This window comes from Lissotriton vulgaris, chromosome 5 (genome assembly GCF_964263255.1).
Source record: "Lissotriton vulgaris chromosome 5, aLisVul1.2, whole genome shotgun sequence".
Taxonomy (NCBI): Eukaryota; Metazoa; Chordata; class Amphibia; order Caudata; family Salamandridae; genus Lissotriton; species Lissotriton vulgaris.
This window is the reverse complement of record NC_141693.1, coordinates 1,697,446,956-1,697,474,047: the sequence shown is the minus strand read 5'-3', so window position 1 is coordinate 1,697,474,047 and position 27,092 is coordinate 1,697,446,956. Positions and strand designations below refer to the sequence as shown.

The following is a 27,092-nucleotide window of genomic DNA, read 5'->3' as shown; positions in this document are numbered from 1 at the left end:
GGAGTGAAGGCATACAGCAGAAGTACAGAGTTCCACCCTAGGCGGAACAAGTTTTTGAGCGAGACACCTTAGAAACTCCAACAAGCAGAACTGCTGACATGATTTCTCAGCACTGGTGAATAGATGGAGCAAAGTTATTCTATTTTTGCAGAAAATACCTTTTGCTACCTCAGGTGCAACTGCCATTTGTGATCTGCTAAGTGTCTATAGTTGAATTTGTCTGCCCTTGCATGTAAGGAGATCCTACAAGATGCTTTGCCACAAAGAAACTCCCTTGATGGTACAGCCGGTTTCCAGAGGAGCGGGGCCTCCTGGCACAGGGTCTGTGGTCCCACCCCACCCTGGATGTTGCAATACCACATGGCAGTGGTGTTGTCTGCAAGCACCTGTACCAGCCTACTCTTGAGTAATTGAAGGAAGACTTTCAAGTAGATGACCCTCAGCTCCAGAAGGTTGATGTGGAGCTGGGACTCCGCCAGAGTTATTGCAGATATTTTGCAGTCTCCTCTGAAATCTGGACATGGTCAGAGAGGTCCCAGTGACGTGGGGCCCCGAGACTTCAGATCCTACTGCAGAGCCTGCATAGATAACCTGGTGTGTTTGATCAGCGGGATGCTCAGGAGGACATCTGTCCCAGCAGCCTCACAGTCTAATTTACTGAAACCCAGGGCAGAGGCTAAAAGATTGGGATCAGCCTTAATGCCATGGGCTCTCCTTTGCAGTGGAAATGCATGAAACCGAACTGTGTCCATCGTAGATCTAATGAAGGGGTGTGTCTGAGGAGTCCGATGTGACTTCAGCAAGTTGATGGTAAATGTCAAAGAGGACAGGAGATTCTAAATAATCTGGAGGTGGATGGCGACTGCCCGGGGCGACTCCGCATTCAGCCAGTCACTGAGGTAGGGAAAGACTGAAGGGCCAACACTTTCATGAACACCTGAGGAGACCAAAGGTGGGAACCACAAACTGCATGAACTGCAGGCAGTGCCAATGTGCCTGGACAGCTTGAACATATAAAGGACTCCTGCAGAGCCAATGCCACTTCGATGTCTCCAGTGTCGAAGGTAGACCAGACTGGGGCCAGAAAGCATTCTGAATTTGTCCTTCCAGAGGAAGGCACTGAGAGTGCACAAGTATAACATATGACAAAGGCCTCAAAGTAGCAGGAAGTACAACCAAAACCCACTTCTGATGCAGGCACCCTCTTGATGGCCCCTTTGTCCAAAAACACTTAACTTACCTGCCGTAAGATGGTCCTGTGGTCATCTATTACTTGGCCCTGGGTTAATGGAAGGTGTGGAAAATGGTTAGGGTGCATCCCTCTTCGACAAGCTGCAGGACCCACATGTCCAATGTTACGGTCAGGCAGAAATCACTGGATCCTGCCTCCAAAAGGGTGCTGTACTCCACTAAGGGCATGATAAAGCGAGTTGGCTGGGGAGGTTGCGGGGGTGGGAGGGTAGGGAGGGGCAGGGGAGGGGGGCAGGAGTGACAGTGGGTGCCACTGCCTTGAAATTGCTGGGCACCTTGCTGAGGTGGCTGCCGGGATGGTGAGACTCTACTGAAACTGCGAAAGGAACAATGGGGGTAATGTGTCTGGCAAGTCAGGGCTGATGAGCCCAGGGAGCGTGCTGTGGCTTTGCTCTCTTAACCCCTTCTGTGCTGCGCGGATTTTCCCACGATGCTGAACGTTCCATTGGGCCTATGGAACCATGACGGAACGGTTCCGTCATAAGCACAGGCCACCTTATGCTCATGACGGAACCGTTCCGTCATGAGCATGGAAGGGGTTAAAAACGTTCCAGAATAAAATCTGCCTGGTTCTCAAAAAGGAGAGTCAAAGGCTATGTCAAATAAGGGACGACTGGATATCAAATGAAAAACTCGTTCAGTGTAGCCAGGCGTGGTGAGGAATGAAGACACGTACCGAAGCTTCGCCAAATGCATCAGTGGTGTCCAGGCCACACCGAATGATAAAAGCTGGCCACCTAAACTCTGTCCTGAATAGCTTGGGTCAGAACAGGTCTAATGGAACACCTGGGAGGGCTTGCCCACCGAATTCCAAAGAGTGTAGGAATCAGGGTGCAGCAGGCAACTGGCATTGATGGACCTGAAGGCTAAACCAGTAGAAGTAAATATCCTATTTTCATAGCACTCCACTTTGTTTGACTACCTATTTGGTGGGGGGAGTGCGGTCAGCAGTTAGAAAAGTATTTGGGTTTGCCTGATTAGTAGACATCTGCACCACTAAGCAGTTAGGATAGTGGCGCAGAGACAAAAATACAGGGTCGCCCAGGGAAGGTCAATTTACAGGGGGGGCAAGAGCAAGGTTTGGCCATGGCCCTAGAAGGGTATCGGAGTGCCTCATTAAAAGGTAGGAGGGGCTCTTTAGCAGTTTGATTGGGCTGGAGAACTTCAACCTCTAAGGATGGGGCGCAGGAGGTCAAGAACTTCAGCACCTGCCTCATGACCTTCACGAAGGAAGCACTCTCCTGAGTGGCAGGATCAGTAAGTGTAAGCAGACCAGAATCAAGAGAGGTGTGAAGGGCAGGGGTCTCTTGGAGGTCATCATCCAAAAACTCTTCATTGTAGTGTTGAACAAATTAGTCACCTGCGTCAGAACCTGCGCCAAACAAGGAGTACAGTGCATGTGGAGGTGGGAGGCCAAGTGTAATATTTGGTTCAACAGAGAGAGGACACGTTCGAGGTTGTAGCGGTGCGGACTCAAGTTGGGGAGCACAATGGGAATCTTGTCCTCGGGCGGTGATGGAGTATGCATTGGTGTCAATGCTCAAAGCAATTGGTGTGGAGGTGGAGTCTGGGTATCAAAGTGTACAACTGCTGCCAGAGGTATCCCAGATGGCGGGCCTCTAGGCTCTCTAGGGGCTGCAGTTGTGCCAGAGGGAGTTGGAAGGCACCTGAAGCCAGAGCATGGCCTCTTGGATCTGCCTAGGTGTCACAAACTACCCTGGAAACTCTGGTTGTGCTGGGACAATCTATGGGATTCATTATGAAATTGGCTGCCTTGGGAGCGACATCAGGAAGAATGGGGAAGCCCTCACGCCTTCTCAGGGTAGGAGTGGAGTGAAGGCAGAGTCCTGCTCGGAATTTTTAGGTTTTCTCTTCGACTTACCTGAATATTTTGAGCGGGCCTATGAATGACCTGTGTATCCCCTCCTGCGACATTTGGACTGGGCACAAGACCAAGATCTAAGTTTGGACTTGGACCAAACTCCGAGGAGTCTTCCGGTGTTTGGAGATGTAGAAGTTCACCTTATGGTCCCGTATTGCCTTCAGGTTCATCGACACACAGTCATTGCAGGCCTTCGTGTCGTGACTCAAACCCAGGCACAACAGGCAAACTCAATGAGGACAAGTCCTTACAGGGCGGAAAACTTGTCTTGGGAGATGACATTTCCCTTGAACATTAAAGCTTTGAGATAATACGTATCAAAGCGATGAAAGATAGCTCTATATCCGTACCTGGTGATGGAAAGAAATTAACGGACACCTGCATGTGGGACTTGCGCCTATATAGAGTCTGCAGCTACCATTAGGATAGCTTTCTATATAGGTTGTCTTTAAACCTATCAATAAGGGTCGTTTGGACTGGTACAAGGTGCCCACTAGAATAGTGGACAGAATATGCTGGACTGTTTCCATGAGGCACAGGGTCAGACTGATTTGCGTATGGCCATGTCTGAACTGGGGTGGCAGAGTGGGCTAAAGAACGGTGATGGATTAAACCCAGAGCTGTTGACTGGGTGTGAGTGTTTGATTGGTTCAGATGCTCCGTCCATCACCACCCCATTTTGTACCACTTTGTTCGCCATAAGTTGGTAGGGTATGCTCAGACGTGAGTCCCTTGCTCACTTTGCCACTGGATTCAAGCAAGCCGGGCTGAAGACAGCTGAAATGCCAGAAACCGGTCCTCGGAAGCTTGTTTCCGGTCCAGGGAAGGCATGGCTTGGCAGTTCTGGCTGGACTTTTCCCTTGAGGCACAGGGTCAGACTGATTTGCATATGGCCATGTCTGAACTGGGGTGGCAGAGTGGGCTAAAGAACGGTGATGGATTCAACCCAGATCTGTTGACTGGGTGTGAGTGTATGATTGGTTCGATGCTCTGTCCATCACCACCCCCTTTTGTACCACAGCATATGCCAGGCCAACTTCTCACAGGCGGTACAATTTGTTGTGTGCCTAGAGCCTTTCTCTCTGCTGCCTAAGGATTGTCTTGTTCCTGAAGGCACAGCAGGGGTTGAGGCAGATGTAGTTACAACTCTTCATTCTCTGTAGTCGATAAGGTGCAAGGTCCCAAGGGTTGGGGCTGCTCTGATTGCCAGCAGGTCAAGCCAAAAGGAGAAAACAGAACAAATGCCAGAGATGAAGTCTTCTCAGCAACAGGAAGAGAAGTAATGTGACCCACACCACGACATTCAGCGTCTACCTCCACAAGTCCGGGAGCAATGGTGAAACCTATCCGAACCCATTATCGCAGAAGAGCAATCTAAAAATGGAGTTAGTAACCATGCACGTTCAAACTAGACAAGGAGTCACCTTGTGACTCAAAAGACTTTGATGAAAAACAAATTGCAACAGTCCAGACAAAAAATACGTTGGCAGGAGTATGTAGAGCACACGTTCCTACAGCCACATGTGCTGCAAACCAAAGGTTTACTCCATTCCAACTCAACTTCAATTAAAACATTTTAAATTAGTCTATACCAGTTTTACAGACATAAGACACTAGAGGCATACACTAACTGCATTCCCAATAACCACCGAACGCCACTAAACTACAAATAACAGAAAAGGTCTTGGATGTATTCCCAGGACTACAAGAGGTTATTGGCAACCTTAGGTGGGCACTGTACAAAGTCAAAGATCAGACAGTTTTGAGATCCATAAAGTGCAGGGCCTGGGATAAGCTTGAAGGGGCTATTCCCTCAAATGCTGTTTAGTGCTTTTAGGCCAAGCAGCACCTCACCGAAGACGCAAAGAGCAGCTATTTCGCCTAAGGTTGTCAGTGGGCATGGTGCAAATCAGCAGGTACCCAAGAGTACACGTATCCATTAACATGCATCACAGAGCACAATCAACTATAAGCATTTTTCTGACACCCAGGGTTCGTGCACAGACTATCACAGCATGCTCCATCGAAATCTGGTTTATGAACTTTTCAGTAACACACATGGCTACACACACAAAAGTGCTTGCTAATGGAATGGAATCTCTACAATTAAAACACGTGTACTGTTATTGTAATGGACAAAAGTGGACAGTTATCCAAGATTGTAGAGTACCCAAAGAGGATCTTAATTTGTGTCTTACACAAAGCATGCAAAGAAATTAAAGCAGTTTGAAGATCAAGGATAGATCATACTTTTTATGACTTCCAGAAGTCTGGTTTGTATTCCTGTGAATACTGAGGGAATAGTTTGCCACTTTAGTGCTAAAACTCCACCAAGCCAAAACGTAGTGGCAATAGGACTGGCTATAAAGAAATGTAGTATGATAATATGGAGCATTACAAGTTAACAAGTACATAACATGGGAATAGAGATGTACTTTTGTAGGGACAAAAAGAACTGTAGAATATTATTGGTGTAGGTTAAAAGGTAAGGTGGCAATCGCACTGTGAAGCCAAACCTAATAGACCATTCATGTTAATGTCGGACATCCTCCCATCTGTGCTGCTGCCAGAGACCAACACCAATTATCTAGTTCTTTAAGACACTTTTATATCATTCCAATGTTTTGTGTGTGTGCTCCAGAAAGTTAAAGCATGGTCATCTGGATAAATAGATGAGTGATCATAGCTGCGTTGATGGCAAGCACTTTTTTGTGGAAGAACACAACTTCGGCAGAATCAAAATATGTACTCCTCGCTCCCAACATGTGGCCAGACCCTCTAGTGTTGCTCAAAATGGTCTGGCGACAGCTGCACTATCAAACCAGACCATGACAAGTACAGAAACTCACCATGAAACTTTTTGTCCAGGATCATCTGCGATAATTTTCTTTCTACATCAGGCTGTCATGAAAAAGCGTCATAAAAACAAGTTCAGAACTGAGTGGAACAGCCAATAAACAATAAGGCATAGTACAGTCTCACATTAAGAAGCAAAACAGACTAGAGAGGACTAATTAAGGCAGACATGAAACATAGTACACTACCTTGAACTTAGGTTTGAGGTCACAATATAGAACTGACATTCTGGATTAACAACTAATTCTTGGTCGCAGAAATTGATTAAGCAATGTCAGAAGGGTCGCAGTACACCTTGACTGAGAAGCTGAGAACAAATGACTATAGTACAAAGATAGTTACAGCTCATAGTGTAAAAAAGCCATAAATTAAAGCAAAGATTGTAAACCATGATAAATGATGGATTACTGTCGCAAAGAAAGGCTTGATCAGCAAACCAAGTAAGGAGCTCTCTTGAAACTGTCCCCCCCCAATGCATTTTGAGCTACGTACGTACTCTTCTTCGGGTGGCTTATGTTCATGACCTAATCTTGGATATGGATCATTGGTACTAATATCCCAGTAATGTGGACTCCTAGCAGCTCCTTAGAAGGCAGTCTCTGAACAATACGCAATACTGTCTGTCTCTGCCACAACTGGTGTCTGGCCCCAGCAGGAATGCAGGATGCAGTAGCTGACGGAGCCTAGGGAGAAGCGAGTGGAATCTGCTTTTCTATACCCTTTTGCATGAATAATAATCTGTCCCGTTAGTCTGTCCACAATTGATTTGCATCCTCATCAGGAGCGAGTTATGTGGGGGCTCTGTAAGGCATGCATATTCAGCATTTGTACAGACCTGTGGCAGTCAGAACATTCTGTGGCAGTCAGAACATTCTGTGGCGAGTTCGGTCACACTGTACTCAAATTAACCCGAGCAGCTGCATACCACACTGCCATTGGGTCGGGACCGACATCAATTATGGTACTCCAGTGTGCTTTCCGATATAAGATAGGCCATTACATGGGATACAAAATAAGGTGATCTGCCAGTTGCTTCATATGCATATCTGAAGTCCTTAAAAGCAACATGAAATCTAACATCCTCTAGGTTAGAAAATACTAGGTAATATCTGTGTCGTATATTGAAAATCTTGCCCCTTCATTCTTCCAGACTCATGGGATGCCCAACCAAAGGCATCCGCAGTAAATATCAAAAAAGTACCTCAGCTGCCTAGAGCATCTGCTGGCTTTCCACATTCATGTCATGTACTTTCCAGGGACACAAAGAGAGGGGTGCTAGTCTAGAACACCAACCCTAGTACAAGGCACATCAGTGCAAAACTTGTAAATACTGGTACATTAAAACTATGTCAGGAACCGGAGGCGAGGATTAGGCTATTCTTTATTAGTTAACATGGCTGCTATGCAAAAAAATGAACATAACAAAGGACCTAATTTCCCATGTTCCCAGGGAAACCATGAAGTTCCAAGAAAAACAAGCCCATCTAATCAGAGGCCTCCGGCCTCCGTTTGTCGTGTTGTCCATCTATCTTCCTCATTCTTTGTTGCTTGCAGACATGTCAGACGAGTACTGGGACTCTGGTTCCTTTTTTTCTAGTAGTGCTATTTTGTGCGCTTGTTTACTGCTCTGTTTGCAGGTAACTGTGTATACACAAAGTATTTGCTTCGCTTAAGCGGGAACGCTGTCTCACTCCTATGTGCTCGCTCACTGATCAGTTTTTCCCCTCAGGAAACCGGGGCTGAGGTGTGCAGCAGTCTGTCGGCCGCTAGAGGGCATCCACTTTCTGCTTCAATTTCAAGACTATCATCTTGGAAAGGAGCGGAGGGCGCGCCTGTTCCAGCTTTCCTTGAGTGATTCCGCCCGCGTTTGGTATTGGCGAGTTGTGTGCTCATACAGCCTGGAGCAGTGACACCCCTAGTGTTAGGGCCGGCAGGAAAAAAAATGATCAATCCTGCATGTAGGCAGAAAAAGCCCAGGCTGTGTGATTTCTGTGAGGTGCCTGTGCCTTACTCCTGGGGCGAGACTGGTCTGCCTCAGTCCTAGTAGGATTATTAGGTCCACATTGACTCTTAGAGCATCCCCTGTTAAGATCCCTTCACCTCTCTGCTGGAGCCATTAAGGCCGTGGGCCCTGGGTTATCATAACCCTTATAGGGCTGCAAGTAACAACATTAGAGAAGACGTCACAAGGTCTGTGGCTCTTACTACTAACTTCTGGGGCTCGCCCAGCCACATAATTGCTCCCTCTAAATTGGTCAGTGGCCACTATTCCCCATTTATACTTTCTATAGCCAGGTTGCGAGCTGGTATACTTACAGCACTGAAAATGTTTGGGGACAATTATGAAGATGTCCAGTATTTCCTGGTCACGGATGGCTTCTGTGATGCGGTGAAAGCCTCCATAGTTATGGCGTAGTGGGACGTAACAGCCCCTCTGGAGAAGGGACTTATGGAGATGGCACAAGTATGCCTACAATCCCTCGCACTGAGGGAAGACCTTCCTGGTCCCTTCGGCCCCTAGATCCCCATTCCTCCTCCGAGAACCTGAGCAAACAAAGCTCAAATCCTGCAGGGGTGGACCTAGATGCCTTCCATCCCCCTTCCCCCCCACCCCCTGCAGTGAGGCCACAGCGGGCAAGTATGGTCTCAATACTTCCACCAACACCCCCAACACACCCTCTGATGGTTCTCCTGCGGGGTCAGGTGGGGATTCTGACCACGACCGGACCTAGCTCCCTTCCACCAACCTGCCCTACCTACTAAGGACACTCCAAGGGAATCCAGTCAGACCTCTTGAGGCGAAGAGCTCTTGCACCCCTACTCCTAGGAGAGGGTCCCCTTTGATAAAGTGGCTAGGTATTTGGCCGGTAGGCTGTGCAAACCACTTGACTAAGAGATCCGTTACCGGCTCATGGCAAATTGCCCTCAGCCATCCTTGGAGGGTAAGGTGGTGGTCATGCCCAAGACAGATTCTCGACAGCTACCTTCTTGGCCTAATAAGGGCATCGAGCGCTCCTGGTGGTGGTGCCAAGATAAGCTCTTGGATATTACAGGCTCTTGGGCAAGAAATTTTGTGCCATGGCAGAGGACGCTAAAGCTGTCAGAGTGTTGATTTCCCAAGATGTGTTTTCTAGTTGGGCCCAACAAGCCCTATTTATCAGCAACACCAACTGCGCCATTTACACAGAGGTGCAGGTCGTAGCATATACAATTAGATTCCAAGGTAGGGGAATTGGCCACGTCTGAGGAAGGTCAGGTGGCCCAGGGCTGGCTGTGTGGCGATTAATTCGTCAAGAAGCTTGGCAAACTTGTGCCCACGTTCAATTCACTGGACAAGGCCTAATCGACGGTCTAGTGCATCTTTAATGCACATTTTCAGTGGGGCCGTCGGTGTTAGGGGGTGCTCGGCTGGCCTTTTCTCTTACTCCCCCTCTGGCAGAGGCCAACCATCCCAGAGAGGCCAATGAGAGGATTCTTCGAGATTTGAGGGATTTTAACTTACCAAAGGTTGATCATGCCACAGAAGCTATTGCAACTGACTTTGTAGCAGAGGAGCCTCTAACTCACACAGAGTTTTTCAATTGCCTCATGCACTCGCTTGGGGGAGGGGGTCGTCTGGGACAGTTCATAGCCAATTGGCAGGCTCTTAAAACCTATGTCTGGGTGCTTCTGGGGGGTGCATGGGTTCCACATGAGTTCTATGAATCTCCTTTCCAGCCTTCCCATACCATCCCACCCCGGCCCGGCCATTCCTGGTCTCTGACCTGGAGGCCACTCATTGAACGGGAGGTACAGGAGCTCTTAACTAAGGGGGCGATTTGTCCTACCACTCTACATCTTCAGGGTTCTTAAGGAATCTGTGTTGGGTACAGAAGCCGGATGGGGTCAACACCCAGTGATCAATCTCTGTGAATTCAATGAGTGGCTGGTGTACTGCCACTTCATGACGGAAGGGGATTCATCTTCTCTGCCACATCTTTCGGCCAAACAATTGGATGGTCCCGTTGGATGTCAAGGATGCGTCCCTCCCGGTCCAGATTTTCCCACTGCATCACCGGTTTCTCCAGTTCCAATGGCATAACCAAACTTTCAGATTCACCTCTCTTCCTTTCGGCATGTCATTGGCCCCTTGGTGTTTCACCAAGGTAGTGGGAATAGTGCTAGAATGTCAGAGCGTGGGGAATGCAGATGATTGTGTACTTGGGGGATATGTTGTTCATGGACCAATGCCCACAGACCCTTTATCACCACCTTCGAACCCTTCGAACTGCGGTGGATCTGCTTTGGTTGCTGGGGTTAGTTATAAACCGAGCGACATCCAGTCTCTCGGCCTCCCATTCAATCAACTTTCTGGGTTTTGTAATCCATTCAGTGGACTCAACGCTGAGCCTGCCCACCAGGAATGTAACAAAGATCTAGCGTGAACAAAGCTAAAGAAGCCACAAACCTCCCTGCGCCAGGGTGGTAGGACTATTATTGTCCTCTATCCAGGCCATTTTCCTGGTGCCCCTACACTTTTGGGCCCAGCAACGTCTCAGGGTGTCTCACCTTTATCGCGGCCTCAAGTACTCCCCGTATGCTCCCCCTATCCGACAAAGCAAAGGAGTAGCTCAACTGGTGGTTCTCCCATCTGGAGGCGCAGAATGATCATGCTATTTTAGGCTCGCAACCAGATCTAGTGATCAAGTCAGATGCCAGCAGTTCAGGCTGGGGGACTAGTTGGTGGACTCCACCACCGGAAGAGGATGGTCCACTGCAAAGCAGTCCCTCCATATCAACGGCCTAGTGTTGATGGCGTTTTTTTTTGCAGTCAGGTGTTGGACCAGGGACAGGGTGCAGTCATGTGTTCTTCTCAAAATGGACGTGGCAGCGGTCCGCTACATCAACTATCCAGAGGTATGCGGTCCAAAGCCCTTGTTAGGCCAAGAATTTCTGGAGCAATCTGTTTCAGTGACAGCAGATCATCATCTCTGATCAGCCAACCAAGATGCGGATTGGCGATCCCATCTTCAAAACGCAAGCCTCTGGAGACTGTTCCCAGCAATGTTTGTGGACCTTCTTGCCCTGTGGGGCTCCTTCACAATCTACTTGTTTGCGTCACGCCTCAATCATCAGCTTCCCGGGTACTTCAGCTGGAGATCAGATCCGGGAGCAGTAGCCACTGAAACATTTCTCCAGGATTGGCCGGTGGAGCAAGTTTATGCCTTTACCCCTTTTTGCCAGGATCATGAGGCGGACGACTCTGGTGCACCGGCAGAAGGTAGATTTGGTGGTGATCACTCTGGTGTTAAAGTTGCATGTCTGGTTTCCAGTTCTAAGGGAACTTTCCTAGGTTTCTCCAATCAGTCTACACCCATATCCTCATCTCCTGAGCAATCTCGTTGGGAAACCTCAGCCCCTGGTGAGGAGCGGCAGCGTCCTGCTTATGGTGTGGAGAATTATAGATCTCGATGGCAAGTCACAGGTCTTTAGAGAAACGCTGCAGATCTCCTTTCTGAGCCTTGGCACAAGGTACTGCTGGGCCTGGGCTCGATGGGGAGAAGTTGGTGTTTACAATGAAGTTTGGATCCTGTTGTGGCAGACGGTCACGTCCTCAACTTCCTAGCATCCCTCGCTTCAACTGGAATGGCTCATCCCTCAGTCAATAGCTTTAGGTCGGCGACCTCAGCAGTTCCAGTGGTAGTCCCGGGCCTTCAGTTGGGGAATACTCTTTAATCAAGTATCTGTTTCGCAGGATTAGTTTATCCCTTACGCCGGAGCCCAAGTATTCGGTTCTTTGAGATGTTAAGGTTTTGAACTGGTTGTCGGTTTGGCATAGGAACAAATACCTTTCTCCCAAGTTGCCAATCCTTCAGAGTCTAATCTCTTGCAGGAGGGTATCAGAAGTTAGAAGCCATGATGTTATGGGATGTTCCTTCACTCCAGATGGTGTCTCATTCCACATGTCAATCTCAGGTGATTTCCAACCTGTTTTTTCTGGAAGCACCCAAGTTGTGTGTTGTAAGGTGCATAAAGGCATGTGTCCATGACTGTAGAGCTGCGGCTTTACGGGGAAAAGCAGCTACTGATTGCCCGGAGGAAGATCTTTAGGGCGGTCTCCTCCCGACCATAGCACAAGGAGTACGGTGGAAAATGCAGGAGGCTGGCATGGACACCCAAACTCTACTAGGGGTGCAATGGCCTCGAAAGCCTTGCTTGAATGATATTGAATGCAGCAGACTGGCCTTCAGATTCAAGATCAAGATCATTTATTTCAAGCCAGTCCCCTTTGGTATCGCTTTGTTCGCCCCAAGTTGGCAGTGTACGCCCAGACGTGGGTCCCTTGCTCACTTTGCCACTGGATTCAAGCTAGCCTGGCTGATGACAGCTGATTAGCCAGACACTGGTCCCAGGATGCTTGTTTCCGGTCCAGGGAAGACATGGCTTGGCAGTTCAGGCTGGACTGTTCCCATGAGGAACAGGGTCAGGCTGATTTGCATATGGCCATGTCTGAACTGGGGTGGAGTGAGCTAAAGAATGATGATGGATTAAACCCAGATCAGTTGACTGGTGGTGAGTGATTTGCTCAAGCGCTCCGAACATCTTCCCCTTTGGTATCGCTTTAGTCTCCTCCACTGCGGCTCTGGTTGTGGACAACCTACAGAATAGCCTAATACTTGCCTACGAGTATGGACATAGAATACAAAATTTCCTAGCTATCATAATGAAGTTTAAATTCTATGAAGAGTACAGAGGAGAGGATTAGCCCACCCACTGATGAATCATGACGGTAAACAAAACCTAAATGTTACAATTCTAATCAGTGTTCATCATCAACTTCACTATGAATAAAAGCTTTTCAAGCTTACTCCACAAACATGCAACATAAAAAATGCACAATGCATAACAAATTACACGCTCAAGTATTGCCATCTTGATCGGTTTAACATATGCAAACCTAATCAGAATCCCCCGATGGCAACAGTGAATCATACTACATGGTTACCAGTATGCATCATGCATCCAGCTACAAATACATACACACAAATATATATGTATGTATATATATATCTATCAATATCCACTATAGAAAAAATTACACGCTGTGTATACAGGGATGGAAAAAGTCTTAATTTAGACAAAATGGCTCAATACGTTTGTGCCACAGAGCGGCCTTGTTCACATACATGGCAAAACTTTGGAAGTGCACAACCTTAACTTGAATAGAAATAACTGAAGGACTAACAATTGCTGTGTGCCATCTTGTGGCGTGCTTGAGCAGAATAATAATGCCAAGTGAACATTATGATGCTTTTTGTCACGATTGCAAAACATAACAGCCTACATACCAAAACCTCTATATGTAGTCGGTGGAAAAAACAATCCAAATGCAAGTTCACACATACAACCCTAGTGGACAAAAGTTATTTAATTATTCAAACATAAATGTATAAATTGCAAAGAAAGAATCTTCTGAAATTCAAACAACACTCATATGACCAATCTGGCTGTGTATCCTAAAAAATTCCTCTTATTACAATAGAGATACACATATTAATGATATTCTGCTCACTTGGGCAATTATCTATTTTTCCATTATTGTTTCCATTTTATGAGTTTTAGCGAGGCGGTTCAAAAGATCAGAGATTCACTTCAGTACACAGCATTCCACTGCCAAGTTGCCAGAGTCTATTGGTAGCAGTGGAAACATTATTTGGTGTGTTACATATGTCTTATTGAAGAACCACCACTTGTATACAGATAGTTTATACTGGAAATCCACTTTTCATGTAGTGATTTCTAGCCACACCTGGGTGTGGTACAACTAGGAACAGAATACAGTTTCCTCTGGGGCTGCTTATTAAGAAGCTTGCAAAAAGGCAGTGCAGTTGTTTTCATAGTGAGGAACTATCAGCCCTCAATTTCCAAGATCGCAGACAGACATCTTTTGACCACCAATATGAGACCACATTAACAGTCTCTGTGCACGGTTTGACGGGAGAAGTCCAAAAGCCTGAGGAGTTTTGCCCAGCACAACCAGATGCTTCAGCCTTACTGTACTGCACATAAGACCTGCCCCTGGTACAAGATGTTGGCTGTACATCCGATGCAAATGGCAGCCTGCAATGCGTATGTTGTGTATTGCCATTCACTTCTCAGACAGAAGATTACGTTTCTGGGAGAAAGCAGTCATCAGCAACCTTTTTTTCTATGGGAGCTGTTCCCCTTGAGTTGGTGTGTTTTAAGGTGGGCTTGGCAGCACTTTCCAGAACATCTTCCTCCAATAAAGAACACATGCCAACCTTACCAGATCTGTTAAGTATGGGCCAAAAAGGGTCAGTGGAGAGACAGGACTACCACCTCAGTGTCGCTCAAATTCTGCAGTGTGCCACCCCAACATTTCAATTTGCATTACACAAAGGAGAAATTATGGAAGACTACTTGAGAAAGTAGATTTTCAGGTAGTAGATTTGAGGCACTGTGCCTTTACCGAATCCAGCAAATAGGTACATTGGTCTTGATTGTGACCCGCTTACCACCTTCATCCTCCATCAAAAGGTGGCAGATGTTCCTTCCACCACATTACAAGTGCATTTCAGTCCTTTAGGCATATGAATGTGATGGGGTCTTGAATAGCACTGATCTTTAAAAGAGCGTTGGCCTCATGGCTGATGCATGAAAAGGAGATAAATGGATAGTAAAATGGTTGCTGCTTTGATGCAGCTTTACTGCTTACAACAGTAAGTTATGGGTTCAGTTTTATAATAATTAGTGTGACTAAAATCACAAATTCTCTTTACATTTCCTCAAAATGAGTCACTGTAGCCAAAATGTTATTTGCCGGTATTGTGGGTATAAAAAAACTGCGCGGTGATCCTAACAAGCCAGACTTTCCAGAGCAACACATCACAAAAATCATTAAGTCTTGCATGCAAGACATATTTGCTTTGTCAACGCATTTTGTTCTGCTGTACAAGATCAGCAAAAAATGCTTATGCTGTAAACCATGAACAAAAGTAGTAAAAATAGGCGCAATGATGTGTCCTGTGTATTCACTCAAGCTTACGTGAATTACTACACACATGTGCCTCCATTATGATGCAAATGCCTCTTACACCAATCCAAAAAAGATGAATACATTTTGTTAAAAATAATTAACGCAAAAGCATTTTTTTTTTTAAGTATAACATTTTATATAAAAGAAAAGTTTGGTGGGGAAATGAAGTAGAGGGGATTCTCTCTCCTGGAGTATTTAAGGAAAAAGAAAAAAGTTTCATCCAAGTGAGCAGTGTAAGGGCACTTGTAAAGAGAATATGATCCAGGAGATGGCCAAACCTGATGGACAAAACAAGCCACTGAATAAGAAGCAAGCATGAGAGTGACGCAGCAAACCAATGGTAAGCAATGGGCTGGCTTTCAGTCTACTATACGTTCTTGATAAGCTAACAATAGGTCCTTACTCAACTAGACAGATGTGCTGCCTGGCAGGCTCAACCTAACAAGGTTAGATTTGATAAGGAAATCAAGATTGCACCTTGAGTTTTGGGGCCGAATGCATTGCTTGCCTTAGGGCCAGCCACAAAAGTGGGGCATCTTTTATCGACAAAAGTAGGAGCGATGGATGGTAGGACTTGTGTAATCCTGCAGATTTAGGAATTTCCATTCACAAAAAGCAAAAAAAAAAACATTTTTATAAAGGTTTGGGTTTTGCTGGCCATGCTGGGTAACAAAACTTAGTAAGGTCCATGCAAGTCACATTGTGGAATTCCCCTGGTGTCTTGTTTTTCGAAATCTGAGTTTAGAAGGATCGCCTCAGATGAAGGCCAAAAATCTGCTGCCACACACAGTCAATAAGAGTCATTTTTCATGGTAAAAATGTGATGTCTGTACATTGCTTTTTGGGGCATTTCCTGTAGTACATGATAGGCCCATCCACCCAAGTGGGGTACAGTTTTTAGCAAGAAAAGTGTGGGAATTATTATTTGCGTTTACAGGAACCTGAACCCACAACTGGACTAGACAGACCTTGCTAAACGCCTCCCGATGTTATCCAGAGTATCAATGCTATCCATATGGCCTGTCATTGTCCCAGAAGAAACCACTGCCACCATGAAGGGCATCCAGTGAGGGGCCCGATTGGACCCCTGCCACCATTACGCCTACTCCAGAGGACTGCAACCTAAAATCACCAAGCTCACACCTATTCTGAAACTCTCCACCTCTTCAACGACCTTTCGAGATGCCTGAAAATACACACCAGGCCTAGGTTTGCTGGAGAAACCCTCCACGGACCCATCAATGCATGGCAACTACAGACTGATCTCAGTGCTACCATTCCCAGACAAGGTCTTTAAGGTATTCGGTGAGGTGTTTGTTGATGATTAGCGCAATCAACTCCAATTCAGCAGCATTTGACACAGTCTCCTACCCCCACCTAATGACTGCACGATATAAGAATCCAAGGACACACTCCGATGGATGTGCTGCTTCCTGACTGGAAGGACCAAGTGGTCCTAGCATGTACACCTCAGACATGCAGGATCTCATCTGAGGAGTTCCACAAGGATCCTCCCTGAGCCAGACCCTCTTCAAGGCATACATGATCCCTCTAGCTAGCATCATCCACTCGCAAAATCAATGCCCTCGCCTATGCCCACAGTATGCAACTTATTCTCCCCCTCACACACAAGTCCCCCACCCCCCACTTTTCCCCGGTACCCAGATCAAGTTCAATGCCTGCATAACCAAAAACAGCTACTGGATAAAGACCAATTGCAAACTTCAGGAAAAGCACTTCACCTGGTGGCCAACCGCACTAGACCCAACACAAATCTACCACCCACGCCTAGAACCTCAGGATAGTCAAAGAGCAAACTCAACATGACTGCCCAAGTCAATGCAGTCACAGGCTCATGCTTCCATAAGCTGAAGATGTGGAGAAAGATTTATTAACTAATCCCAACTAACACCCCAAAAAAATATACACCCTCCTTACAAACATGCAAAACAACGGGAACATCCACTTTGCATAGATCAACAAACAACTCTCAAGAGGCTGCAGACCATTCAGAACAAAGCCGGCAGAATAACTCAACGTCGCAAGCCACACTCGCACGACACCACACCTGAAGGAGCTCCACTGCCTTTCCATACACAAACAAGCACTATTCAAACTCCTCACCCGCACATTCAATTCACTACATAATAGTGAAATGAAATGAAAAAGAACTTGGTTAAGCGCACTGCGGCCAAGCGGCTTCCTGGCGCTGAGGGTTTTGACCAGATTCACAGAGGGGGCTAGGAGAGACTAACAGGGGAAGGCCTGGGAGAACAGAAAAGTTTTAAGAGCTTTACGGAAGTGGGTATAGATGGGAATAGAGCGGATAGACAGAGGAAGACTGTTCCAGAACCGGGGGGCCAGAACCGAAAAACGGGTGCCTCCTGTTCTGGATTTACGGAAGCGGGGGACGTGGAGAAGGGAAAGAGAAGAGGAGCGGAGAGTGCGACTGGGGGCGTGAGGAGTAATGAGATCCGATGAAGAGGGGAGCTGAGTGGGTATGAGCGCGAAAGGCCAGACAAGCCAATTTAAAAAAAGATCTAAGGTGCACAGGAAGCCAATGAAGGGACTTAAGTGCAGGAGTGATGTGGGAAGATTTGGGAAGGCCAAGAATGAGGCGGGCAGCCTGATTTTGAATGGCCTGAAGACGGCGGGTTTCATAGGCAGGTATGCCCACGTACAAGCCGTTCCCATAGTCAAGGCGGGAGTTGATAAGGGCCGTGACTATGGTTTTGAGGGCGTCCGCAGAAAAATACAGAGAGATTTTCCGAATGAGGCGGAGGGACAGAAAACAAGAGGATACTACGGAGCTGACTTGGGCATGCATAGTCAGATCATGGCTGACCTTGATGCCCAAGGTCCGAACAGAAGAAACCGGTGAAGGGGGGGAACCAAAGGAAGGGGGCCAGTGAGCCGCGGACCAGGGATTGGAGGGGCCACCCGTGAAGACAAGCTCCGTCTTGTCCGGATTGAGCTTCAAATGATTGATGCTCATCCATTCAGATATAAAGACTAAGGTGGAACAGAACTTAGGAAGAGAGACAGAAGGAGAAGAAAGATCAAAGACGAGCTGGAGGTCATCCGCGTAGTTGTACACAGAGACCCCCAGCTCGAGAAGAGAAGTGATAAGAGGGTAGATATAAAGATTGAAGAGGAGAGGGGAAAAGGAGGAGCCTTGGGGGACCCCACAGGTAACCAAGCGAGGAGGAGCGGAGAAGCCAGAGAGATGAAGCGCTTGGGACCTGCCCTGAAGAAAGGACTCAAGCCAGGAAAAGGCAGCGCCCCAGATGCCTGCTGCGCTGACACGGTCGAGAAGGATGGAATGATCGACAGTGTCAAACCCAGCGGACAGATCGAGGAGGACCAGGGCCTGGGGGAGATTGGTGTCAGCTTTCCCTTTGAGTTCGTCCAGGACCGCAATGACTACTGATTCCGTGGAATAGCCTGGGCGAAAACCCGCCTGATGGGAGGCCAGGAGGTGGTTCTCCTCGATGTAGTTGGACAGGCAAGATGTAACATAGCTTTCAAGGATCTTACCCAAGTAAGGAAGAAGAGAGATAGGCCTAAAGTTAGAGGGAAGAGAGGGATCCAGACCAGTTTTTTTAAGAATGGGGAAAACTATAGCAGATTTGAAAGATGAAGGGACAGAGCCCAAAGCTAGAGAGGCGTTAAGAAGGGCAGGGGGGGGGGGGGGGGGGGGGGGGGTCAGGACAGCTAGTGAAAAGGGTTTTGAGGACCCGTGCAGGAGCACAGTCCGCCGGAGAACCAGACTTGACTTTTGTAAGCAGGTTAAGGAACCGGTCCATAGAAATGGGTGGGAAATGATCCGGAGAGGGGCAAAGGGAGGGAGCAGGAGAAGCCAACTTGGAGCACCGTAGGGATGTTGGCCTTAACGTTAGTGATTTTATCAATGAAATAGGCATTGAGTGAAACACAGAGGGTCTGAGATGGAACACTACTGGTGCTGGTACGGTCAGAAGTAGCTAAATTGTGAACCAGAGAGAAGATTTCTCGGGATTTGTTAGCAGAGAGGGCAACTCTCGGTAAAATATTTGGTTTTGGCCGCAAGGATCGCTCTTTTATAGTCGTCCAAGAGAAGTTTGTATTTAGCGCGGAGATTAGGGCAGTAGTTCCGTCTCCAATGACGCTCCGACCGCCTAAGATCAAGTTTGAGATTTTTAAGCTCATTGGTGAACCATTTGTGCGCATCGTAAGGGCGGACGGATTTGACCTTCTTAAGCGGAGCGACCTGATCGCAGGAAGAGGAGAGCCAGGTACTAATGGCATCCGTCTGCGAATCCAAAGAAAGGTCAGTGAGATCCGGGGCTGAAGAGGCCAGAGAGAGCGAAAGAGAGTTAAGGTCAGTTTGGTTCCAACTGCAAGCCAGAATATTTTTGAGTAAAGGCAGCTTGTCAGCTGAAGCCGAATAAATGAGAAATGGAATAATGGAGTGATCGGACCAGATGCAAGGGAGTATAGAAGGGGGTGAGACGTCGCAGCGTGATGACCAGAGTTGATCCAGGATATGACCCTGGGCATGGGTGGGGGCCAAGATGTGGGATGTAAAGTTCAAACTCTGGAGGGTAGCAGAAAAGTCTTTAGAAGCCAAGTCTTCTGTGCTTAGCATACCTCAACAATCAAATCTGCAATCACAAACCTTCCAGACACCTCTGCTTGTCTGGACTACTGCTTCCACAAATTTCACACGTACAGAAAACCAGATACAGTGGTTGAGCATTCTCCTACATCACTCCAAAAGCTTGGAACGACCTGCCACTACACAAGAGCCTCCGCTTCACTTCTTGAATTCCGCAAGAAGCTAATGAGTTTTCAAAAAGTCACACTAGGCCCAAGGTTTTGCTAGACTCACACCTACTTAGTACCAGGAAGCCCTCCCAGGTAATAGTGGCTCTATAAATCTACATAAACACTGCATTATAGGCTTCCAAAGCCAGTGTGCACAAAAAAAACATTTTGCAAAATGCCTTCTGAACACATAATAGTATGGGTAACCTGAAATTCAGAGTTGCACAAATAACCACTATTTCTACACTTAGGTCATTGGGCACATTTGAAACAAGCATTTGAAATGCGGTCTTGCATTAGTGAAAGTTAAATCTCTTGGCGCTGCAAATGACAAGGTTTCTTAGTTATGTTTTGTTGTAAACATTATCCCAGCAGTAACATAAGCAAAGAAATTCACAAAGCAAGGGCAGGGTGCAGTACTACAGACTGTTATGAGGTGTCCCTTTGATGTTCTAAAGGGACCTCTATAAGGTATTGCACCCTTAACCTCTAGGGCGCAGGGGTAATTCCCCCACAGTTCAGGGGGCCGGGGGGTCATGGCGCCCGGTGCTCGTGACGAGCCCAGCTCGGCTTGATGCACAGTGGAGCTGAGCTCATGCCGAGCTGGGCTCGTCACAACCCCGCCCACTGATTGATTCTCCCGCACGTGGGCAGGCCGCGGCCATTACGACGAGCCCAGCTCGTCATGAGAACAGCTCTAATGTGCCTCAATACGAGCTGGCTCATCATGAGAATGGAAGGGGTTAATGCAGCCTACTATAGGATGTGGTTTACACACAGTTTTCTGTTAAAGAGCAGTCCCACGCATAGTATTGGATCCACGCATAGTACCTTCCTGATTAGAATGTGATTTAAATGTCAAGGCGCAATGCTTTAATGCCTCTGCGCAGCAGAGATGTGGAAGGTGCCCCCAACACAGCACACGTCTAGAATGAGAGATTCACCATTGCGGCAAGCACATTATTGGAGGTGGCTCATGAGCAGTTCCTGCAGCTTTTTAGTTAACAGACATGAGCTGCCCAGGTTCGATCTAAAATCACTACATTTTACTAGAATTTGTGCATGATTGGTACAAAATTAAGAAACATAAGCAGCAGTTCGGCTGTTAACGCTGGCTATCAAGTGCTTTAGGACATCTAACAAACACTATATATCGCTGCGACCAAAAGTGTCTGATGGATGTAGCAATATATTAATTTTATAAACAAGCCATCTGGGCAAAAATCTACACATGAAGATGGTCCCCTTTTGATTTTGTTCCTACTTAATTTAATTATTATTTCATCGATTAGTTTTATTGATTTTTCTTAACAGCACACACATTTTGTGTACAAAACGTGTTTTTCGTGGCTCACGGCACAAGTATACTTTTTGTGAGACCGTTATTTCTACAATAGCACTTTTTCCTTCTTATTTTACTTTTTGTTAATTCTCCTCCAATGCACAGCAACAATCATGTATTGAGCAAGTCAGATACATACCACGTAGCCTGATAAAAACAGCCACATTTAAGTACAAATGTAGGTTCAAATATAAATTAATGGGAGCCTCATATCAGGAGAGGACACCAATTCTGTTGACAGTGCTTTCCGGGTATCTAAATAAGTCTGTAGTTTCTCATCTGTAGTGGTAACTTTCATTGCAATCTGCTCTGCCAGACACCATTTAGCAACTTTTCAATTCAGATTTTTAGTGTTGGTCCCCGGGTGCTCATCCATGTGATTGCAATTTGTCTTTTAGCTAAGAGCAAGGTAAAATGTACAAACCTATTCTTAATTTTGTGTTACAAACTTAAAGGCATCAATGCCTACTATGCATGTCTGTAGGGCAATTTGTATTGTGATGCAGTTGTGGGTTCCTTTATCGGTTAGTTACCCTTACCCAGTAAGTCGTTATCTAAGGGTAATTCCATACCAAATGGAAAAGTTGTCGTAAGTTAAATGCATCTGAGGCAACAATGGGGAAAGTGGGTACCACTGCAGTGTGCCTCTCAAGCTCCCAGTTTACTGATACTAATACATTTATCACTCTAGCTAAAGGTAGCTAGCTAAAGGTAGGTCAATTTTATGTAGCTTAACTTGTGTTACATAGGTTGTGTACACAAAATTAAAATGGAGAAGCCAAAATCTTGCATTATCAGACACCTCTAGTGTAACTATACCTCCCCACTGGATTTAATTAAAATCTGTCCCACAAACCGTCTCACGCTGCGCATGTGCCCTCCGCTGTTATCTACTTGTGTCATCTCCAAGTTCAGTATAAAATCTAGTGATACCACGTCCCTCATCTGCAAACACCAGGAGACCTAAGATGACAGATATCCTAGAAATACACTGGGTATCTCTCCATATTGGATACATTGCATGAAGTAGGCAAGATTTTGTAGGACACATCTAGGGATGTCACCGACCATCCAGGATCAGTACATTTTGTGATGATAACTTAGATAGGCTATTTGGCTAATAAACTACTTTTGTTTACTTATAGGCCAGACTGTTTGCAGAATTCATTACGTACTGCCAGTAGGGATGAAATTGCCTTTGCCAGTTTTCTTAGGTACAGCAGAAGATATGCTTATTGGAAAACCAATTGTGTGTGGGTCCCAATCTTTACTGCCCACTTGTTCATGGATTGTTGTACTTGACCCATCAGGGACCCCATTGCCAGAGCGAACAGAAATTGGAAAAGTGGGCATCCCTGACATGTGCTTCTCTCAAGCTTCCATTCCTTTGACAGTATTCCATTTGTCTAGCTAACAGTTTTATTGCTAAACCAATAATGCCATGAGTGTCAAACACCTTCTGTGTCAGTGAGAACAAACCCATTTCCTCAGTACTGCCAAAGTTCAACAGGCATTTGATGTTGAGAATTGCCCTCCTACCCCGTACGAAACCACATTGAAAACTATGTACTAAGTGTCCAATTATAGTCTTTTACCACAATGCCAGCAGTTTGCCCAGTACCTTATTCGTTTTGATCAGAGAAAGTCTACGGTCGGCATAAGAAGTCCTGCAACCTTTGCTTCCTTAGTACTATCAGTGCTTCTTGAGGGGTTTTCAGCAAAATGCCCCTATCCCCGCTTCTTGAAATACCTACAGCAGTCTGCCAGCCAGCCTACCAGTACACGCCTCGTACCATTTTGCCAGGAGTGCTCAAAGTTTTACGAGTGTTTAGTTCCTTAATGGCCTCCGAGATTCCTTTCAAGATGACAGTAGTTTGTCATCTTGGTCTCCTCTTCTATGTAGGACTTGCCACAATTATTTATTCTAGAACAACTCCCATCATAAGGTGTCGCCTAGCGTTGCACCGCATGCGCTGCTCGCTCGGCGAGACTTATAGCTAGAGAGGAGTTTTAGGAAAGGGGCCCGCCCCTCATTTCCGTTGGCTACTGTCACCATTTATGCTAAATGGTGGCCTGCCATTGGAAATGGGATTTTGTGGCCGCTGCTTTTTCAGGCAGCCCATCCGGACAGGCTCCAGGCTAATAAACACATGGCCCCATAAACATAAGAGATCGAAGGGCTGAGAGGAACTAAGTTTAGCTGTCCATCGATTATTCATCGGACCTTGAAACTGTTGCACAGCACTAGAAATGGAAGAGCACTAACATGGCATCGAGTAACTCACAGCGATCCCCATAAATAGTTTTGCTTCTTTCATAGTAGAGTGGCATTCTTTGCAGAAGGGATATTAACTCTCTGCGATAGAGCACGCAGAGTGAATTGCCAGTACACAAATCTCCCACTTTCGAACAAGAACATTTAATTACAGCAGCCTTAGTTTTTTACTTACCTATGTCTCTGAGTTACAACAATTCTACTGCTACTGTATTTTTTACTAACGTGTCTCTGTGAGTCACTGTCACACTCACTTGCTGCAGACCGAGCTGCTGTGGTTAAGATGAGCTTGAAGTCAGTATCACATGAGGGACCGTGAGAAGAGCTGCTTGTGGAGGGAGTCGAATTAGTGATGACACTCCTGTTTTGAGAACTGTGCTGTGTGCACCTGCTCTCGGACTCACATTGACCGGAAAGAACCGGATCCAAAGACAGGGCAGCAGCACTGGTCGAGGTCAGATTAGTGTTGTTCTAATTTGATTTTGGTGCAGGCAGCAGTAACAATTCCTAGGGGTCTGGGCTGACAGGAAATTAAAATCATCCTGCCACCTGTTATGTTGGGTCATTATTGCCAAAACAGTATAATTAATTGTTGACACTCAAGTGTGTCTAGGCGACAGATTTGAGAGGCACCAGCTGTCCCATTCTTGCGCTGGAGAATATAAAAAAACTGCACACATGCCATGCCAATTCACAATGATCCTCCGGCATTCAGAATGCCAAAATCCCTGCTGCCGAAAGTGCTGCAACTTAAGTGACACTGGGGGTAGCACCTGAGTCGCCAGAAAAACACTCAGCAACAGGGAATGTCCCATCCTGGATTCATTTAGATTACTGATGCAAGGGACTCCAGGCCATATTACAGACTGCACCCGTGGTGCTGCAGGGTCAACTCAGCTGATCATCATTAGTGTTGCATAAGCCCAGCACGCAGCAGCCCCTAGCTCGAGGTGAGCAGGTGACCTCTACTTGCAGGCTCAGGCTGCTAAATGAAATAACTTATTAATACATAAATCAAGAACAACATGTCAGCCATGAATAATACTCACAGACAGAGCAGCGGACAAGTCTTGCAGCATGGCACAGTGAGGCACTGAACTGTCAGCACAAACAGCGGAGCGCAAAGTAACATAACTGACGCTCGCCGCCTCACTCAGACAGGGAGTGCTTACTGGACGCAAATCATATGGACCCCACTGTGAATATTGTTGGGGTCGTCACGCGATCCCAACGCAACACAGGCGAGGGCTGAATCTCACAGCAGTAACTGTGATAGAATAATGCACCCACAGTCGGAACCCAGGGGCCGACCTGTGAGCCTCAGGGCGCCAAACATAGGAGAGGTCACTGACCAGGGGTATCCCTGAGGCTGCTAGTTAAGCTTCTCAGCCATGTTCATGTGCAGGCCTGGCGTTAGCCAATTATATATAAAAATCGAAACAAAATTACTGCTGGATCCCATAAAATGGGGGCCAAGGTGTGACAGTTGAAAAGAAGAGCCTGACAGTCCACTTACACATAACACAGGGGTAGTGTGCCTGCTCTAAGGCACAATCGTAACAGACCACAGAGTTATTTTAAGCTAGTTTGGTTGATTACTGCTTTTTAGGTTGCTGATGAGCTTAGCGGGGGTCAATGGGGGTAAAAGACTGTCATTTTCAACACCATTACTTGATTAATGCTTCACGAAGGGGGAAAAAAACAAAAGAATATTTTCCATGCCAATAGCTCAAAACAACGTCATTTCGAGACCTCTTGCATTGTAAACGCTTGTTTTTCCAGTATCTTCAAGTGGAGAGCCTCTAAATAACCCTTCTCAAGTGCATTCTCCATGGTTGCATTCTGTAACCTGGACAGTTCCCTCTACTTATTTAGGCAGTTTCCAGGTGTTGACGAAAGACGTGACCTGGGGGATCACAATGCCTCTCAACACATTAGTTTTGCACCTTAAAGTATGTCTTGATTCACAGTATGTGCATTACTCTGCCTTCTAGTAGTTGGATCAGGAATACTCTTCTTAATCCCTTTTCCCCTCTATTTTTGTGCATGGTCTGCAGACATTTGGTGCTCTGTGGCCCCTCCATGTTGTCAGACGTGCGCCCCAGAAGTCCCCCTTCGTGGGCTCCATCTTAGCATTGTTGGTGCAAAACTCTTACCCACTATTACATATGATAGTGAAGCTTTAATGGGTAAAGATAGTGATACTTTGAACAAAATCATAACCAGAGTATACCGAGCGCTATTCCATCTCTCAGTGAACGCTTCCCCGGCGCAAGTAAGGTTGGAGTTTGGCCTAACCAATCAACAGTTCGCAAGCCAAGGCCATTTTATAAAAGTCTGGATTCAAATAAAAAATGACCAACAAAATGAGATATTGCTGCTCTTATGGAGAGAAATAAAGAAGGACACTAACTCTAGTGCAGCTCTTTACCTTAGAGATGCAATTAATGAGTTTGGGGTCATGTCTATATGGGATATTAATATAACCAAGTCATCATTTAAGAAAATCATTAATAAAACCGCAGACCACCTATCCATTCTAAAGGATAAGGCTACCCTTATCAAGGGAAAACACGCCTGGACGGTGCTAAATGGCTATAAAAAGAAGGAGATACAACAATATCTGAAAACCCCGTGGACGGAAAAAAACAATGGGTGCTCCATAAAGCGAGATTTGGATCCATGCCAGGGCTATGTCATCGTCCCCCATGGGAATTTCAAGAAACCCAAACGAAATGCAGACTATGTAACAGGGGCGAGGAAGACATTCAACATCTTCTGTGTACCTGCCCTGAACTCCTTCAAGAGAGAAAGACATTGCTTAAGGTTCCTCTCAAGTCACGCGGCATACGGACATGCAGGCAGGCCGTGATTAAGTGTATGGTCTCAAATGATATTGTTTTAAATGCTTCCTTTGTAAAGTTCCTACTGTTAGTTAAAAGGAAACTCAGACGTAATTATTGCAAATACTTAATTGTTTGTAAATGCCACGCAATGCCATTTTATGTGATTTTATATTGGTAAATAAATTTTTTCTTTTTTCTTTTAGATGTGTAATGTTGTAAGATTTTATATAATCATCACAATAAACTACTTTGTACTTTGGTGAAGGTGTGGACGGATGACTATGTGGCAGCCATACATATGTTGCTCACTGGAACGTTTGCTATGAAGGCCAAAGTTCCTATTTGGATTTCCTTTGTAGAAGGTATATGACTGCCTTATGTGCATCTAGGGTATTTAGCTTACAGATTTTGCTTGTTGGAAGAAGCCTAGGATCTAATTATTTAATTGATGTGGGAGGGATGGACATCCACTCTATGGAAGGAACCATAGGGAGGTCCACAGGACTACCTTCTCCTTGCGTATTTGCACATGCATCTCGCTCACCTTGTGCAGCAACGGGATAGCAATTCGGAAGGCAGTCTTTTAAGGTAAGGAACCTCAGTTCTGCCTTCTGGAGAAGTTCAAATGGTTCCTTTATTAGCTGTGTAGCACCAGGCTTAGGTTCCAAATTGGCATAGATGCTCATCTGGGTGGAGCTACCACGTTTGCTCCTTCTAGAAATCTTTTAATAACTGGTGTTGAGAAGGTGCCATTTCCAGTAGGTCTGACAACTACATCCACCTTTCCTACTGTGGAG

General features: G+C 46.2%; 1 protein-coding gene across 1 annotated transcript in view; it reads right to left on the bottom strand.

The window, feature by feature from the left end:
• The window catches only part of PSMD11 (proteasome 26S subunit, non-ATPase 11), a 413,573-nt gene that overhangs the window by 71,520 nt on the left and 314,961 nt on the right, over positions 1–27,092 (bottom strand). Inside the window, exon 12 of the mRNA XM_086923842.1 lies at positions 5,983–6,034. Coding sequence (XP_086779968.1) covers positions 5,983–6,034 — 52 coding nt within the window. The remainder of the gene's footprint in view (positions 1–5,982; positions 6,035–27,092) is intronic.